This window comes from Trachemys scripta, chromosome 17 (assembly GCF_013100865.1).
Source record: "Trachemys scripta elegans isolate TJP31775 chromosome 17, CAS_Tse_1.0, whole genome shotgun sequence".
Taxonomy (NCBI): Eukaryota; Metazoa; Chordata; order Testudines; family Emydidae; genus Trachemys; species Trachemys scripta.
This window is the reverse complement of record NC_048314.1, coordinates 15,484,077-15,500,421: the sequence shown is the minus strand read 5'-3', so window position 1 is coordinate 15,500,421 and position 16,345 is coordinate 15,484,077. Positions and strand designations below refer to the sequence as shown.

General features: G+C 51.9%; 2 protein-coding genes across 4 annotated transcripts in view; one reads left to right on the top strand and one right to left on the bottom strand.

Moving 5' to 3' along the window:
* The first annotated feature begins 3,827 nt into the window (after positions 1–3,827).
* Positions 3,828–4,439, top strand: QRFP (pyroglutamylated RFamide peptide). Its single transcript, XM_034793363.1, has one exon. It carries the CDS (start codon positions 3,828–3,830, stop codon positions 4,233–4,235), a length of 408 nt encoding a protein of 135 aa, XP_034649254.1. The 3' UTR covers positions 4,236–4,439.
* Positions 4,440–10,831: 6,392 nt separating this feature from the next.
* ABL1 (ABL proto-oncogene 1, non-receptor tyrosine kinase) overlaps positions 10,832–16,345 on the bottom strand; it is a 120,579-nt gene continuing 115,065 nt past the window's right edge. For all 3 annotated transcript variants that reach the window (XM_034793631.1, XM_034793632.1, XM_034793633.1), the window contains one exon: positions 10,832–14,535. In XM_034793631.1, the coding sequence (XP_034649522.1) occupies positions 12,839–14,535 (1,697 nt within the window). In that variant the 3' untranslated portion in view covers positions 10,832–12,838. The remainder of the gene's footprint in view (positions 14,536–16,345) is intronic.

Here is a 16,345-nt window from a genome sequence, read left to right as displayed (position 1 = left end):
CTACATGTAGGGTCTTAAAGGGACAGCTCCTCGCCCAGTGTACAGCAGCATCGCGCTGAAGACGTCAATGGAGCTTTGCTGATTTACTGTAGCTGAGGGTCTGGCTCCAAATTTGAGATGGCTCATATGCTTAACCCTCATTCGGGTGGATTTCCAAGCCCTTCACAAGAACGAGCTGGGTCTCTCAGCCCCTCCGTGACACAGGTCAGTGTTAACATCCCCGTTCTACAGCTGGGGAAACCAAGGCACAGAGAGTAAGTGACCTGCCAAGGCTGTTCAGAGAGTCGGTGGCAGAAGTAGGAACAAAGCTCAGGGGTTCCTGGCTCCCAGGCCCACATTTGTTCCACTAGGCCATGCTGCCAGAAGACAAGGAGCCCGAGTAGTGGTTGGTAAACCCCAACCTGCACCGTGGGCTTGGGGGAAGGAAACATCAATGCCAGAAATACGAACCCAGACCAGGCTTTCTTGGCTGAGGCAGGTGACACACGCAGGAAACACCCCATGCTGCCAAAGAGCGCAGCCACCTCCCTGCTCCTGCTAACCCCCCCTCGAGCTGTGGGCCAAGGGCACAAGGTTGGGGGGGGACGTCGCACACTGAGGGGCAATGCCCATTCAACAGCAGCCTTGCCAGGCTAGCAGAGAGGCTGGGCACACATCATGCCCACCAGCCATGGGCCAGGCCTTCCCCTGCAGCGCAGCTTTGGAGCCAGTGCAGAATAGCATCTTCCCCTGCAGCCCTTCCCTGCTGGGGTGGGTGCTACAGCTGAGCCTCCTGCATCTGACACTGGCTAGAGGGGGGGGATGGGAGATGGGGGAAGGGAGGGAGGGACTCGGACAAGTCTTGGACGAGGGACGATTCCCAGAAAAGTTGGCCAGGGAGGAACGTCAATGAGAAAAGTTTGTGGTCGTGGAGCAGGGGTGGACTGGGGGGCCAGGCAGAGGGTCTCAACAACCGATGCCACCCAGCACCTTCAGTCCCAGCACTGCAGGAGTGTGCAATCCAGGGGGGCCTTCTGGACACCCCGAAGCAGCAGGGGGTGTAAGAGACCAGCAGTGACCGTGAGCCCTTTTGTCCATCTCCACTTAGCAAGGCCACTCCTCCCGCTGTGCCCACAGCCGGGCCCAGACACTTGGAAACGTCAACTGGTGCAGAACACAGCTGGCTTGCTCGCCTCGCAGCGGCTCGTGGCTGGACACACATCACCCTGTGCTGCAGACGGCTCTCCAGGTGCAATACCTTATAGCGATCTGAAACCACGAATCCCTTCAGGGAGTGGGTGCTGCGTGCTTTGGAGAGATGCTTCACTCCTCATGCTCTAGCCCAGCCATGACGTAGGAATGGACCGTCCCTTGATCTGGAAGCCTCTCTTCCTTGGCCCAGCAGAGTTGGTTTGCCATCTGGGCACACGAGGGCTGATTAGCCACAGGGGCTTTTCCAGATGGGTGGCCAGTGGGTGTCCCAGCCAGACAGCAGTTGAAGGGATCTCTCTTGCCATTCGTTGCTGCAGTTTCAGGTCCCAGGGGTGCGTCGCACGGTTCACGAACACCTGGAGCCTGCTTACCCCTTCGGAGAGATGGCAACAAGAACCCGTCAAGCAGGCAGGTACAATCCGGGAGTAACTCTCGGATCCCCGAGCACAGGGCAGGAACTCCACTGGCCAGGGCTGCCCGTTGCCTTTGGTGTCAGGGAGGGTGACTCAGAGCTAGTTAACGCTGCTTTCTCCAAATGAGGTGGCAAATCAAGAGAGTGCGTTAAGGACCCTAATCAGAGCCAGCTCACTGCTCCCATTGTGGCTGCCCAGACAGGCCCAATCAGTCAGCGGTCCCGCGCTCCATCTCCACCCGGCTTCCCAATGGGATCCCAGCCTCTGGAATGTGCAGCAATAAACCCGCTGAGCCGGCGTGGCTGGGGGGGGGACTTGGTCATTAACGGTGCAGCTTATTTAAAGGAGGCGCAGCCTGGCTCATCCTGGTCTCCAGTGCAGCTCCGCATAGACTGGCCGCCCAAGCAGCAAGAGCAAGGTAAGCAGGGATCCGCCCCGGGACAAAGGACTTGCTCCAGGAGATGCTCTTCCCCTCGTAGGCTCTGAGCAGCCTCCACTCTCGCTGGAGTCAGTGAGGGAGCCGCAAGCTCCCAGGACCAGGCCAGACGGGCCCTCGTCCGTGGCACTGGGCTGGGTAAGGAGCAGAGAGCTCCACGTACCCCCATGGCCCTCGGCCGAGGTGCTATTAGGCCGGCTGTAGAGTCTCTAAGGAGGAGGGGGGAGGTTTCCAAGCCAGTCCAGCCTTTACATCAACACCTGGCAGCCTGGTGAGCTCCTTTGCAAGTGGCTGACGGTACCAGAGGGCCAGAGCCCAGGGCGCGAATGAGGAGCCGGGAAAGCATTGTGCCCCCGGAGCTCTCCTCCGCCTGTCTCCCCCCCAGCAGCTCCTGGGCAGTTAATTCCAGGTCCTCGTGGTTTGATTTTAAGCGTTCTGAAGTTGCAACAGCCAGCAAGGAGTGGGTGTGGCCTCTTGCTGCCGGCTGGGTTTGCCACAGCCCCGGTGCGGCTTGTACAGCCACGGCTGTTCCTCACCCCCCTGCCCCTGCCGCCTGACAATCCTGGGGGAAGCAGCACAGAGGCAGACATGGGGGTTCAGCCTTCACGGCCCAGCAGAGCCTGGGTTCTGTGGCACGGATGCTCACCTGTAAAGGAGATGCGCCACCCGCCCATGCGACAGAGCCCTAGACAGCCGCAGCTTCCCCACCTGGCTCCGGGTGCAGCGACTTTAATTGAAAGGCTTTCCTGGGAAGACATCTTCCCCCTTAGACCAACCCTCCCCTTTACAGAGAGGGAAACTGAGGCACAGGGCGATCATGTGACTTGCCCAAAGTCACACAGTGGTAGATGTAAGAATGCCACCTCAGTCCCCTGCTCTCTCCAGTACGTACGGCACAGTTCCCTGCTTTGATCACTAGAACATGCTGCCTCCATGTCAGCAGGGGGCTTCGGAGCCTCATCAAAAGAGACATCGAGCATCTTTACTGAATGCCATTAGCAGGTGCTAGTAGAAAGCGGAGGCTTGCTCAGGTGAGTGCACTTCAGCTTTCCTTGCAGTGCCCCTGGGAGGAGCATACAGCTTGCAATCCCATCATTCCAGTGAAAGGGTAATGGCCTTCGTTCAGTCAACCCTCGCCCAGGCCGAGCTGTGCTCTTCCCACCAGGCGAGTGCAGCAGGATTTGAATTCATAGTACCCAGGGGACGGCTACACTGCAGCTGGGTGAGAGTCTCCTCGGAACACAGACCCGCCCTAGCAGGGCTTGAGCGAGGACACGGCAGCTCGGGCTGTGCTCTATCTCCCTCGCTCTCGGCTGCCGCGTAGTCAATACCCAGAGAGGCCAAAGCCCCTAGAGAGAATGCGAGTGTAGCAGAGAAGGGCACCAGGCCAGTCAGCTCGTTAAAGAGACGCCCCTCACACATCCGACCCCAGACCCATTGAGTGGCTCTTGGAAGCGGGGCTCGGCGAGGAACTTCCAGCACGAGCCATTGGATGCTGGGGAAGATTTCAAATAGGCCCCTAGGGACCGTTGTGCCAGATTCTGCTCTGCCAGGTGCCACATTAGACAGGAAGGCGTCTTGGCTCAGACAGACCAGTCCCCTGCTGGACTCTTGGGTGCTGCTTCTCTCCCACCCTGCGCAGGGAGTGGTTGGCTGGGGCTGGGGAGTTCTTCTGCACTGGGGGCCTCATTAAGCTGTGGCTGCTTTCAGAGGAGGTGCTGATATCTGGGGAGAGGTTCACTTACCGGCACATGCCTCAGCTGTTCTTTTCCATTCCCACCACCCAGATGAAGACTCCTTACTCCTTGTCCTGCCTCCTCCTCTTCAGCTTGGGAGCCTGCGTCCCTCCCGACGCCAGAAAGGAGACGGGAGAGCCAGGGGACGGGGTCCGGTTTGAGACAAGCTGGCAGGAAACGGCAGACGACACCTCCCCGAGCGGCCTGAGGCAGCGGAGATTTGAAGACCTCAGCTCCCTGTTCAGCGTGGCCAAGGAGCTCCAGGGCTTTGGCAAGGAGAGGGCAGGCTTCAGGTTCAGGTTCGGGAGGCAGGAGAGCCGGGAAGAGGAAGGCGAAGGGGTCGGTTTCCTGCGGGGGGACGGCGAGAAGCGCAGCGGCACCCTGGGGAACCTGGCAGAGGAGCTCAATGGCTACAACAGGAAGAAAGGGGGATTCAGCTTCCGCTTTGGCAGAAGATGAAGGACTGGACTTGACTGAGTCACCCCCGGGGGGATCTTACCCTTTACTCTGCCCTTCCCAACTCCTGCTATCTCCAGCCAAAGAAGTGCTCCAGGTCCCATCCTTTTCTACCCTGCCAGCTAGTTTCCCTTGGAGAAGAGGGCTGGGGGAGGTTGCTATTTTTTGGTACCACACACTCTCCATCACTTTCAACTCTGTCCCAGATTTCACATCCCCACCTCACCGTCCATGTCCCTGCTAGGCCAGGCCCCTGATCGGGGACTCGGGGGTGGGAAGGGGGAGAAAAGGAGGGCGGGTGTTTATAAAAGATGGCCTTAAAACCCCCGCACGTTGTGCTGCCTTTGCTGGAGCTCACTAAAAGCGACCGTGGGCCGAGCTGCGTTCACGCTGTCCCCGATTGTTCTGAGCTGTCGCCACTGTCAGTGCATTGAGAGGAGCATTGCTATGAATAAGAATAGGCAGACCCGGCGCTGCCATGCTTGTAAGTTAAAGTAGAGAGACTGAATGATTATAGGGGGATAATCAAAGTGTTGACAGTCTCCATAGGGACTGCCTGGAGCTGGCATCTGGAATATGGCTGTGAATGAGGAATAGGTCCCACCGGGCACTGGATACAATTCTAAAAGTTCCTGCTCTCTCTCCCTCTCATGAACACAAACTCCCTCCGGCAGCAAATTCTGTTCAGTGCCAAGATGCCATTTACAACAGGATTGCTCCTGCGTGCAAACCAGGACCAGGCAAAATGGCCCAATAAATGGTCAGCCTTCAAAATCCCACCGAGCGAGTATGCCGGGCCAGGCATCGGATAGGGGCCAGAACTGCTCCCGCCCTGCAGCGGCTGGATCCCAGAGCATTGCTGTCTCCCAGACCCGACTAGGGCAGCTTTTGTTACCCACCAGCATACCGATGTGGGACCAGCTGACAGACAATCGCGTTGCAGAGCAAACCCAGATCTTTGCCTTGCTGCTGAATTGTTCCCGCTTTAACCCTTTGGGCCTTGCCTACATGTGGTTAAACGCTCCCAGTGCTGGCAAAGTGCGGGGAGCCCCCAGTGCAGCTTACTGGCTGTTAAACATTGAAGCACAGCGTCATCTACCCCCGGGACACTGTGGTGGAGATGCCAGTGGCTGGTGCACACTAGCACGGCCGCCAACTCTACCACTAGTGAAGCTTCACCATTGGGAGGGCTTAGCAAAAAAATACCGTGTCGGCAAGGCCCTGCAGAGTGAGCCTGATTCTCAGCGCTCGCCTCTCGTTTTTGCAGACAGTGTTTTGTAACTGCAACCTACTGTGCAAGCTTTTCTGTGTCCTCCACCAACGGCAGGCACAAATATGAATAATTAGAGGTCTGATTACCTGGCTTGCAGCTGCTAAGGGGCTAACGGCTACTAATATTTCACCGCAGGCACACAAAAAGTAGCGGCAATTATTTGCAGGTGCTGAGCTGCCCCCGCGAAAGCAGAGAGCACGTTGAGACTTGGCTGAAAAGCCAGGCTCCAAAAGGGGCATTGTAACGCACATCATGCAGGCAGCCCTCTCAAAAGCAGCGCCTCCCTCAGAGGCCAGCACAAATTGCTCTCCTAGTGGAGAAACGGTGGGAGAATACTTCCAGTGGGTTACCCGAGACCTGGGGATGGCTACGGGAGGTGGCTCAGGGCAGGTTGCTCTGGCTAGACAAGTGGACCCGATTCCGATTTCAATTACACTGATGTAAAACTGGATTTGCAGTGATGTGAGGGCAGAACCCCCCCCTCGCCCAGTACAATATGCACATTACCCACACCCAGGTCACCCTCAGGATTAACTTGGACGGCGGCTGCTATTTGGGGGCGAGACGAGGCAGGGCGTTTTTCCTTTCCTCACCTTCCAGCGCTGTAACTGAACTCTCACTGCAAGCAGCATTCAGCGTGTCCAAGCCAAAACGGACTCAACCGGGGGAAAGGCGTCAGATACATTTAGAAACACACTTTTGGTCCTGCTCTAATCCCATCCCACGACAGGCCCCGAGTTCAGAGAACACGCATGCACCAGTCTGATTGAACAGCAGAGCTGGGGAGCGGTTATTGATGTTACTATGGCAACCCCGCTCTCTTTTTCCTTTGTGAATGTTCAAATCCTCAATAAATATCCACTTGTCAATTTTAAGCAGAGCTGCCGGGGGACAGCTGCGTTTTTACACACGACACAGCGAGAGTCGGTAGCATTAAATATTCCACCCTTAGAACCTTGCGTTTTGGCAGTGAAAACCCATCACTCTGCAGCGGTGACACTCGGCAGGGAAGAGCCGTTTTGCCCGCTCTGGGAGAGGAAGTGAAGTCGAGTGATTAGAGCAGGGGCTGGAAGCCAGGACTCCGGGGGTTCTCTTCCCAGCTCTGGGAGGGAAGCAGGGTCTAGTGGCTTGAACAGGGGACTGTATGCAAAATGTTTGTACAAGATTATTATAAAGGGACAAAACTACCTGCCATTAGGGCAACTTCTGACAAGCCAAAGACTTTCATTTTGCTGACCTGGTGAGTGGAACAGACCTAGGTGTGTCCGAGCTTGGTTTCAGGCAGCTTCATCCTGCGGGGGCAACAGCTGCATTGTCATCTTCAGCAGGAAGGAAAGAGACACCTGCATGGCTGCGATGGGCCACATGCTGGCCAGGATCTGCTGGTTAAGCAGTGCTTCCTTGGAGGGGTGATAGGCAAGTGTTTCGCTGGCTTGGGTTCAAAGGGATGCTCCGGGCAGGTCATTCTTGCTTCAGGCTAGTTTTCACTACATAGTGAGGGGGGGGCCAGCGGGGGGGAAGTGTGGGGTGGGGGGGGGGGCCAGTGGAATGGAAAATAACTCCTTGAAGCACGGTTTTGTATTTGCTTGGAACATTTTATTCCTCTCCCCGCGGCCAATTCCCAGGACAGTGGAAAGGCCCACCTCCACTGCCCCTCATCCTAAAGGGTCACTTAACTTCAGGTTTTCTTCCCAGTCCTACTCACTCTGGGGACGCCAGTTCCCCCACTTCCTTATGGTGGCTCCTTACTGCTGATGGGAACGGAGGGCTTTGCTCCAAGTAGAGACCACCAGATGGCGCAAGAGCACAGGGGCACAGCTGGTGGTGTTGTTCAGAAGCACCCAGCGCCTCTGACCATTAGGCCAAGGCCAGCGTGCCTTTGGTGGCAGCAAGAGCACCAGTGCCAAGTGCCAGGGAAGGGCCCTTTTCTTTAAAGAAATCCCTTACCCATAAAAACGATCGACAATGCAAGGCAGAGGCTAGTTTACAGCTTTGCCAGAGCCTTTTCAAGCGTCAGGAGCTTGCTCTGAACGGGGACTGGCTGACCTCACGCCGCGGGAAGACTTTTCAAGGGGAAGTGTGTGGCCCAGCCTTTCTGTTAGAGCCGGGGCACCCTGGCTAACCATGCCTGGGGCCTTTCAAATTCATCTCAGACCCTGCTCCCCTTCTTGATCATTCACTTTCCTGGCCTCTTCTGCAAATAGCCACACATCAGACCTTGTCAACGCTGGTTTACACACACTGCTAACCCACAGACTTCCTGCACCAAGTCCCTTTTACACTGCTGGGAGACCCAGTCACAGCCCCCCGCTCTGGGTTTGTTCTTGCAGGGTAAGCTGGAGCTAACCAACCATGTTTGAGCAGAGCTGAAGCCCTGCAAAGTCCAAGGAGGTGGCAGAGTTTGGGATCCCAGATGGGTCCATCCGCATAGCAAGCCCCAACAGCGTTTCAGTCGTGTTGTAGGGGAAGGGCAGAGCTACTGTGTTATAACTTTCAGAGCGGTAGCCGTGTGAGTCTGTATCAGCAAAAACAACGAGGAGTCCTTGTGGCACCTTCGAGACTAACACATTTATTTGGGCGTAAGCTTTGGTGGGCTAGAACCCACTTCATCCGATGCATGGAGTGGAAGATACAGCGGCAGGTATAAATGTTGTCTCTCTGCACTGTTATCTGAGAACTGTGTTATTAAAATCCGTCCTAAGCGGCGCACTAGCTGGGGTAGCCCGTTCTCAGAAAAGCTTTCCCCACGGCTAGAACCCCTGCTGGAAAGGTGGTAATAGAGGCTCGGGAGTTTCTGATCAGCAGAGAATTCACGCCAAACAACGTGGGATACTGCCAGAGAAGCATTGGCAGCAAGATTTCCCTGTAGCTGGCAACATTTTCCCCCATTGGGAGAGGTGCTTGTCTAGCAGCATCTCTGCAGGTTAGGAGGCTTTGTGCAGGTAGAGGGACTTCTATTTATTTTTTGTAAATGAACATTGACCATGTTTTGGATCTTGCGACGAGTGATTTCCTCAGCAAAGCTGCCCCTAAAATGGCAAGATGCATTTGAGGAAAACCTGACAGGGAGCATTACTATTTCAAACAAAACAAACGTATTTTCTCCCCAGAGCACTCTCACACTTTCAATAACCTTGAAAATTGGAGCAATCAACCTGTTAAATGCATCAATTGGTTAAATCAATTCCCACTGTATCTGGCTAAATGTAGGGCTTGTCTACACTTAAAACGCTATGGCAGCACTGTGGCGCAGCTGTAGCGCTTCAGTGTCCCTATGCCGACAGCGCAGGTAAACCACCTCCCCAAGAGGCAGTAACTTGGACAACAGGATTCTTCCATCGACCTAGACACTGCTCAGGGGTGTGGATTTTTCACACCCAAGTGACATAGTTAGGCTGACCCCATTTTCTAGTGCAGACCAGGCCTGAGTGTTTTACCTCCTTTTCCCTCTTCCAATCCCGTATTTCCTGGTGCTTTCCCCACCCAGCCAACTGACCTCCCCTCTCCCAAGGATTATGGTCCACATTAGGGCAGATAAGGAGTTTCAGGAATGATTTCATTTGGCATGAAGCCCCACCACCTCTTTCTTGCTCTACAACCCTTCCTACCCCAATCCAAATCCAATGCAGCATCGACCCACAATGGACTGCTATTAACTGTATCCATGGTGTTAGGTCAGAGATGTAAATCTAAACCATTCTACGTGTTGACCTCTCCAAGAGCCATTGTCATAAAGTAATTGTGAACTTCCTGTACTTGTGTGTGCATTTTTTGTTGGATGACATCAGTCTAGTAAAGAATTCATCCAGGACTTGCTAAGAGTGGCACCAATTTTTTCACTAACAACATTTATTCTTACCTATTGCACATCCCTGTTTTTATTTGTTTTAAAACAACTTTCTGCTCATTAAAGAACGTAATGGTCCAATCTCACCTGCATATCAGCGACTGCAGCTGGCCAAACGTTCTGATGAACCCCTATGCTCCATATAAAGGTTTCCACTCCCTTTATCATGCAAGCTAGATCTCTCTGGTGGTCAGGATTCTGGTCCTTTACTGAGCTCTGTTACTGACCTGTTATGTGAGTTTGGGCAAGTCACTTCACCTCTCTTTGCCTTTGTTTGCCTTCTCACCCTTGATCTGGTCTGTCTAGAGTATAAGCTACCCTGTTTCCCCGAAAATAAGACATCCTCCGAAAATAAGGCCTACTTACAGTTTTGCCTCTCGTTGTAATATAAGGCATCCCCCCGATAATAAGACCTCCCCGATAATAAGGCATCCACCGATAATAAGGCATTTTTCATTTCTGAAAAATAAGACATCCCCTGAAAATAAGACCTAGCGCATCTTTGGGAGCAAAAATTAATATAAGACACTGTCTTATTTTCGGGGAAACAGGGTAGCTGGGGCAGGGTCTATCTCTGTGTCTCCATGCCGCCTAGTAGAATGGGTATAAGGATATGACAAAGCTGAGATTTGCTGACTGGTCAAGAAGGAATCCTCTGGACTGTTCCATCAGCAGTGGTTAAGCTCAGGAGGCAGCACACGATGGTCAACAGAGGTCTTAGCTCGTCCCTCACTCCACAACTAATGCCCTTCTTTAGGAGCTTGGGAATTTCTGCCAATCTCGTGCTAAAAATCTGAGAGCCAGGAGGGAGAATCCTGGCAGCTGCTCTCTCTGGAGCAGTATCATCCCCAAGTTTCAGAGAGAAAAACTGGCACAGACAACAAGGTATCACAGTGAGTCTGTGTTAAAACTGGGATTAGGAGGCAGAAGATCCTTGTTTCCAATGTTGGGTTCAGGCCACCAAACCATGCCTGCCTCACAATGAGCACATACATTGGAACCAACTATGGAGTAGCCAGAAATTGTTTTAGAAGAATGGAGACACTGGCCACTCCACATCAAAGGGGAAGAGAGAACAGAGACTAGGTCTTGAATGCAAAACACACGGCAGAAGAAGAAAAGTCTAGGGTCAAGTCCTGCTCTCACTGAAGTCAGTGGCAAAACCCTGACTTCAAAAAGGGACCACATTCAGATCTTCATTCTGTATCTTTTTTTCCCCCTGTATGATTTTCAGAGCTAGTTCTAAAGACTTTGGTAACTCGCTGCCCTCTGGTTCTGATCAGCATGGTGAGCAGAAAGGCCTTTGTGAAATGCTTGTACCATACACCAGACAGAGGTCATCTAAGCTGAAGCAGCCTTGTCAGTAGACCAATGCACTCCTGGTTTTCTTTGACACAGATTTATTTTTAAATATACTATGCAAGAGAGCGCAGAATAAAAAATAAACCCAAAAAAATAAAGATCAGAGCGAGCGCCACGTACAGAAACAATCTGTCTTGGACCAAAACAAAGGGGAAACAGCCCCTTTGGTATTACAGAAACGAAGGACAGAGCTATTTACACAGTGTAAAAAAGATAAGTCTACAAAAGTGTGTAATACTGAGATACAAACGTATAATATAGTGGCACAATATGTTATCAACAACGTTAAAACAGTACCTCAGAAAAGAGATAGTCCAAGGGGTGGGGTTTTTTGGTGGGGTGGTTTTTTTTTTTGCTTGTGGATTTTTTGTTGCAGGCATGTTTGTATTTCGTAAAGGCAGCCTATGGTGTTTTGTTTTTTTCTTAATTTTACGGTCACGAGTTAAGCCAAGGTGATCTGTGGGCGTGAGAATGGGGTGAGCACAGAAAAGAATCAAATCATCTACAAAACAAACAGTTCGTAAGAGGAAAAATAAAATATCCAAAGCAATTAGTGTTTAAGATACACATGGTGGGGTTTCACAGGAGATACTGGGGGAATGGGGTGGGGAGATCGCTTTCTTCTCTTGTCTAGAGTTGAAAGGAGTTAAATTGCACTGTTAATTGTCTTAAAGTCTCGTCCTTTCAATAACACAATGAGTCACAGTTAGTCCCCAAATCCATTGGATTAATTGGGAAGGTCAAAGTGAACTGGGAAAGGCTGCCCAGGAGTCATGGTTTCAGAAGTTTGTGGCATCCTTAGATTGCTCCCTTGAGAGGTGCACCCAGGCCAAAAGGTGTCCGCTGGCTTCTCCGATCCCTGCTTAATCCTGGACAGAACCACCTAATCATTAGGGTGATCAATGTTTCCACTGGAATTAAACTACTTCAAACCCCTAGGTATAGATTTTAAACTCGTCCGTGGTATTTTGTACGGACACTGAAAGGAAGAGCTCGCCACGAGCTGCTTTCCTCTTCCAACAGACTGTATGAGTGAGCCCCATCCAGGTCTGATGTAGCCCTTATCTGAGCTCATTACTCCCATGTAATTGACGTGGCTGGAAATTGAACTAGACAACAGCTCTGCTGATGCACATTTGGGATGCACAAACTCAACTAAAACCACTACTGGAGGCACAGTGGTATCTTTAAACTCATCCTAATCCACCTCCCCCTGTTGCCACCCTTCTCTCCCTCATTCACTGATGCAGTCGGCTCATTGCTCTCACAAAGGATCTGCCGCTCCCCCAAGCTTGAGCCTGGCTAGTGTTGTGTATCTACAAAGCACGATTGTGCTCTTCCTCTAGAACATCACTCCTTTATCGTTACCAGAAGAGATCCACAACTGGACTCCTGTACCGCTGCATTCACAGGGACCATCCGCGCCATTCCAAACCCATTCGTCAGGGGCTCTCGGACATGAGGAAACATGGATTCCTTGACCAGCAGTTACGGGTCACCGACAGAATCACCGGGAGGATTTTCGTAAATGTATTTCGTAGCGGTCTGTTTCATTATTAACTCCCCCGCCACCTCCAAATGTGTGGTGTTAATGTCATGTATGTGTCTGCGGGGGAGGGGACACTGAGACCCCAGGAAAGCAGGGTGTATATTGCTATTCAAACACTCATCCTCATGTACACCAGGGGCAGGGGGAGGGAATCAAATTGCAGTAGGAAATCCTCCAGGAGGAGGGCAGAGTATCCGTGTCCATCAGTCCGGGTTCCATCTTAAAGCTCTGTCCAAAAAAATAAAATATTATAAAAAGGCCTGGTGTGACCTCAGCATTTAGACCTGTAGTCCACAAGGCAAGAACTCCACAGACCAGAGGATCTGGAGTATGAGAGAGACAGGGCACCTCGGTGAAAGGGAGGAAAGTGCATCTTGATGAACACCCTACTTTAGGCAGTAGGGCTGTTCCACAGTCTCTGCCTTTTGCACATCCCTGTACTGAAGGCCCTGGGGTCCTTTGTCAGTCCACCCTGGCGCTTATGCTGTAGTTCTCTCTGCAGTTGGCTTTGGCCCGTTATTAAAAAAAAAAGAAAAAAAAAAAGAAAAAAAAAAAAGGGTGTTACCTGGCTTCTGCTACCTCTGAACAATATCGCTGATTTCCTTCACCGAGCTGAGAAGTTTGCTAAAGTCCTGCGTGGCTGCAGGGCCGCTGCTGGCGGTGGCTGGACAGATCTGGAGCTCCCGAAGGTTGTTCTCCAGCTTGTTGATGGCCTCACGGAAGGCAAATTTGTTCCTCATCTGCTGGATGGAGTCCACGTAGCTCACGCAGAACGTGTAGAGGTTTTTGCCGGCCTCCAGGACGGCGCTGTGGCTCGCCATTTGTTCGGAGTTCTTGTTGATGGCAATGCGCAGGGCCTCGGTGCTTTCCAATACCACTCCCTTGGTGATGGTGCCACTGGCTATCCTCTCTGGAGGCTGGCGGGTTTTGCGCAAGGAGACTCTGGTGGATATGAGAGGGATGAAGGCTGTTGACGATGGTTGGTCTCCGCTCGGGGCAGATGAGGCAGATGAGGAAGAGGGGGCTGGGGCCGCTGTGGTCAGCAGCAGCTTTGTGGAGGACTGCGGCTTTGGTACAGAGGGGAGCCCAGGCTTTTTTACACCCTCCCCTAACTGGTTTGGCTTGGCGGCATCACTGCTTATAGTGTCTGCAACCTGAGTCAACTGTTTAGATTTAGTACCAGACCCTGCATCTGCTGCTTCCTGGCTGGGGCTGTGGGATGATTTTCCAGGCTTCCCAATGGAAGCTGAGGAGAGTGGAGGCGGAGGGGCTGGTTTAAGCTTTGATAACTTCACCTTGTCCTTTCCTGACGACTCGGAAGTCTGCTTGAGCCGCCTCATCCTTGGCTCCTCCGTGGAAGCCTTGCTGGCAACCACAACCCCAGCAGAGTTGGGTTTGACAGTAGGACCTTGGTCTGCCATCCCAATGGTACCTAAGGCACTGGGTTTGATGCCATCATCCTTGTGGGACAGGCTGGAGGAAGGAGCGATTATAGGTTGCCTGCGTACAAGTTTTGGTGTCAGAGAGGGTGGGCTGGAGCCAGGGCTGGACTCTGTGTCTTTGAATACATCGTCAGTTGTCTCTTCGTTTTTCTTCAGCAGCCGGGGAGGGGGCGTCACCGTCCCCCTGACAGCAAGATCCGTCTTGTTCTCATTCGCCCGCTTCCGAGGCAGGGCTGGCTTTTCGCTCTTGTGCCCGCCGAAGGTGGAGGAATCAAACTGCCGCCCTGTGGACTGCAAATCCCTGGGCAGCGTCACGGATCTCCACTCCGTGTCCTTGGCTCCATGGGGTACGCACGATGCTGAGCAGGACCTCAGGAAGCGCTTGCTGGCATTAGAACTACACTCTTCTTCACCGGTTGTCAGCCGGCTGCTCGTCATGGCGCTGGTTTTTTTCCATAGGTGGGGGGATAAAAAGCCCGAGTTCCCAGTGACAGCTCCATTAGTGACTCCAGCCCCATTGCTCGGGCCCTGGCACTTTGAGGCATCGATGGCATCTGCAGGGGGCATGATGAAAGCCCCATTGCTGGCATCCCTGCTTTCCTCCTCACCCCCACCCTTGCGGTCCGAGTGGCCGTCCATCTCCCGGAAGGAGCTGCTGCGTTTCGGAGGGGCAGGGGCAGTCTTCTTCTTCTTCTTGATAAGGGCACTGAAGAGGTTGGTCTTTTTGTCTTTTGGAAGCAACCGCTCATCTTCATTTAAACTGCTCTCCAGGGCAACTCTTTCCTTCCGCGGGAGCAAGGGAGAAACAGCAGGTTCATGCTCCAGAGGGTCTGCAAGGAACAAAAGATTCTACTGAGCTTTGCTTAAAGAAATACCAGTCTGCTTTCCTTCGGGGTCGCTTTGCAGCACCTCCTAACAGGTGCAGGCTCTGTAAACAGGGCCGAGTTCAGACGTGGTGCAAGCAGGCGCTGCTCCACCGAAGCCAAGGTTGGATTTGGTCCAGAATCTTTGGACACATTAATTCTTGGGGGTAGGGGAGTGTTTATAGGATGCCCTGCCAGAATACCTCACCCTCTGTTTTCTCAAGCAGGCCTCTGACTAAGTAAGTCAGACAGGAATTTACATTTGAAATTCAGACAAACACAAATTAACCCTCATTATCCCAGAGCTCCTGACATCACATCTGGAGTTTTCTCTAGCCCTTCTGCCTTGTAGAGGTAAGTGAACACTAAGGTCAGCTTTTCTTTTGGTCCCTTTGTTGTTTTCTCCCATGTAACTGAAGGTTCATTTTTCAAAGGTTTGTCTGTACCCACACACTCATCTCCCAGTTTGGTTACTCTAAGGTGTCCATAATCCCCATCTGATAGCATCCTCTGGTGGAGTGTATGGCACAAGCAGAAATCAAGGTCATTCCAGCAGCTGAATACCCCTAACCATGTCATTGTGAAGACAGGCAGCCTTGCACAATGGAGGAACCCAGAGAGAACAACCTGCTCCAGTGGAACTGCTCTGGAAGGAGAGTGGGGTGACCCTTTCCCCACTTACATGAGAAATACTTCAAAAATGAATAGCGGCTTATAATACATTTGTCAGGAGTCCTGAAGGTCCCAATATTTGAACAACAGGGTCTCTCGTTCACAGGTCAGGCATTAGAATAGGAGTGCTCAGACAGCACCCCAATTCAGAAGAAATGCCTTCAGGGTATTGTATACATTTACAGCTTGAGTAGGCAGCAAGAGGGGGAGATGGAGCAGGGTTAAATAGGGAAGAGAGGATGCTACATAGTCGTATACTGAAAAATATTCTGGGATTTGGATCCGGGTTGAGAGGAATTCTTGAAAAAAAGGGTAATTTCAGGATTGCAAAAATCACACTTTTTTGGACGTTGTGTATTTAAACCATTCACATGCACCTGAACAAATCTGGAGGGGCATAAGCAAAAAGGGCTTTTAAAAAAATTTGGAAGGGGACACCCATTTCTGAGAGCCGATATGGGTACGTGAGCCTCTCTGATCATTTAGGAACGAACATGAAAGATGTTTCTTCTCAACACTGATTTTTCAAGAAAACAATGACTCAGGTTCCTAACATCCCTTCCCAGGGACCAACATCTCAGTGATCAAGACCTAAACTCAAAATTTCTCACTGGAGTGCTTGCTACTGATGGGAAGTGATGCTCACAGGTCTTGGACACCTGTAAGCAACTGGAAATAGGAAGGGACAAAGGACCTTCTATAGGCACCTATTGTGAAGCTGACGCACAGTAAACAGCTTCTAGGCTCAGATATGGCACCAAGACACACCTTCTCCAGAAGAACCATCCAGTGTCTGTATTAAATAAAAAGCCATCCCAAAGAGGAGTTTCAGTGGTGACCTTCTCTCTCTCTTATGCACGTCTGCATATGCACACGTGTGCTACTTCTTGTAGAGGTGTACTAAAGATCTCCGAGATCCCAAGCCCACAGAACATCCTGCTTACTCCCGATGGGACAACTGAGCAGGCACATTTAACAGGAGTTGGCAAGAACCAAGAGATCAAATTTTTATTGAGTTCTTTATTTTTGAAACTTTGCATTTTAAAATGCTCTGGGTACAAATTAACTGCCTGTGCTCGATGTTTTCTCATTGTTTCAACTGCCT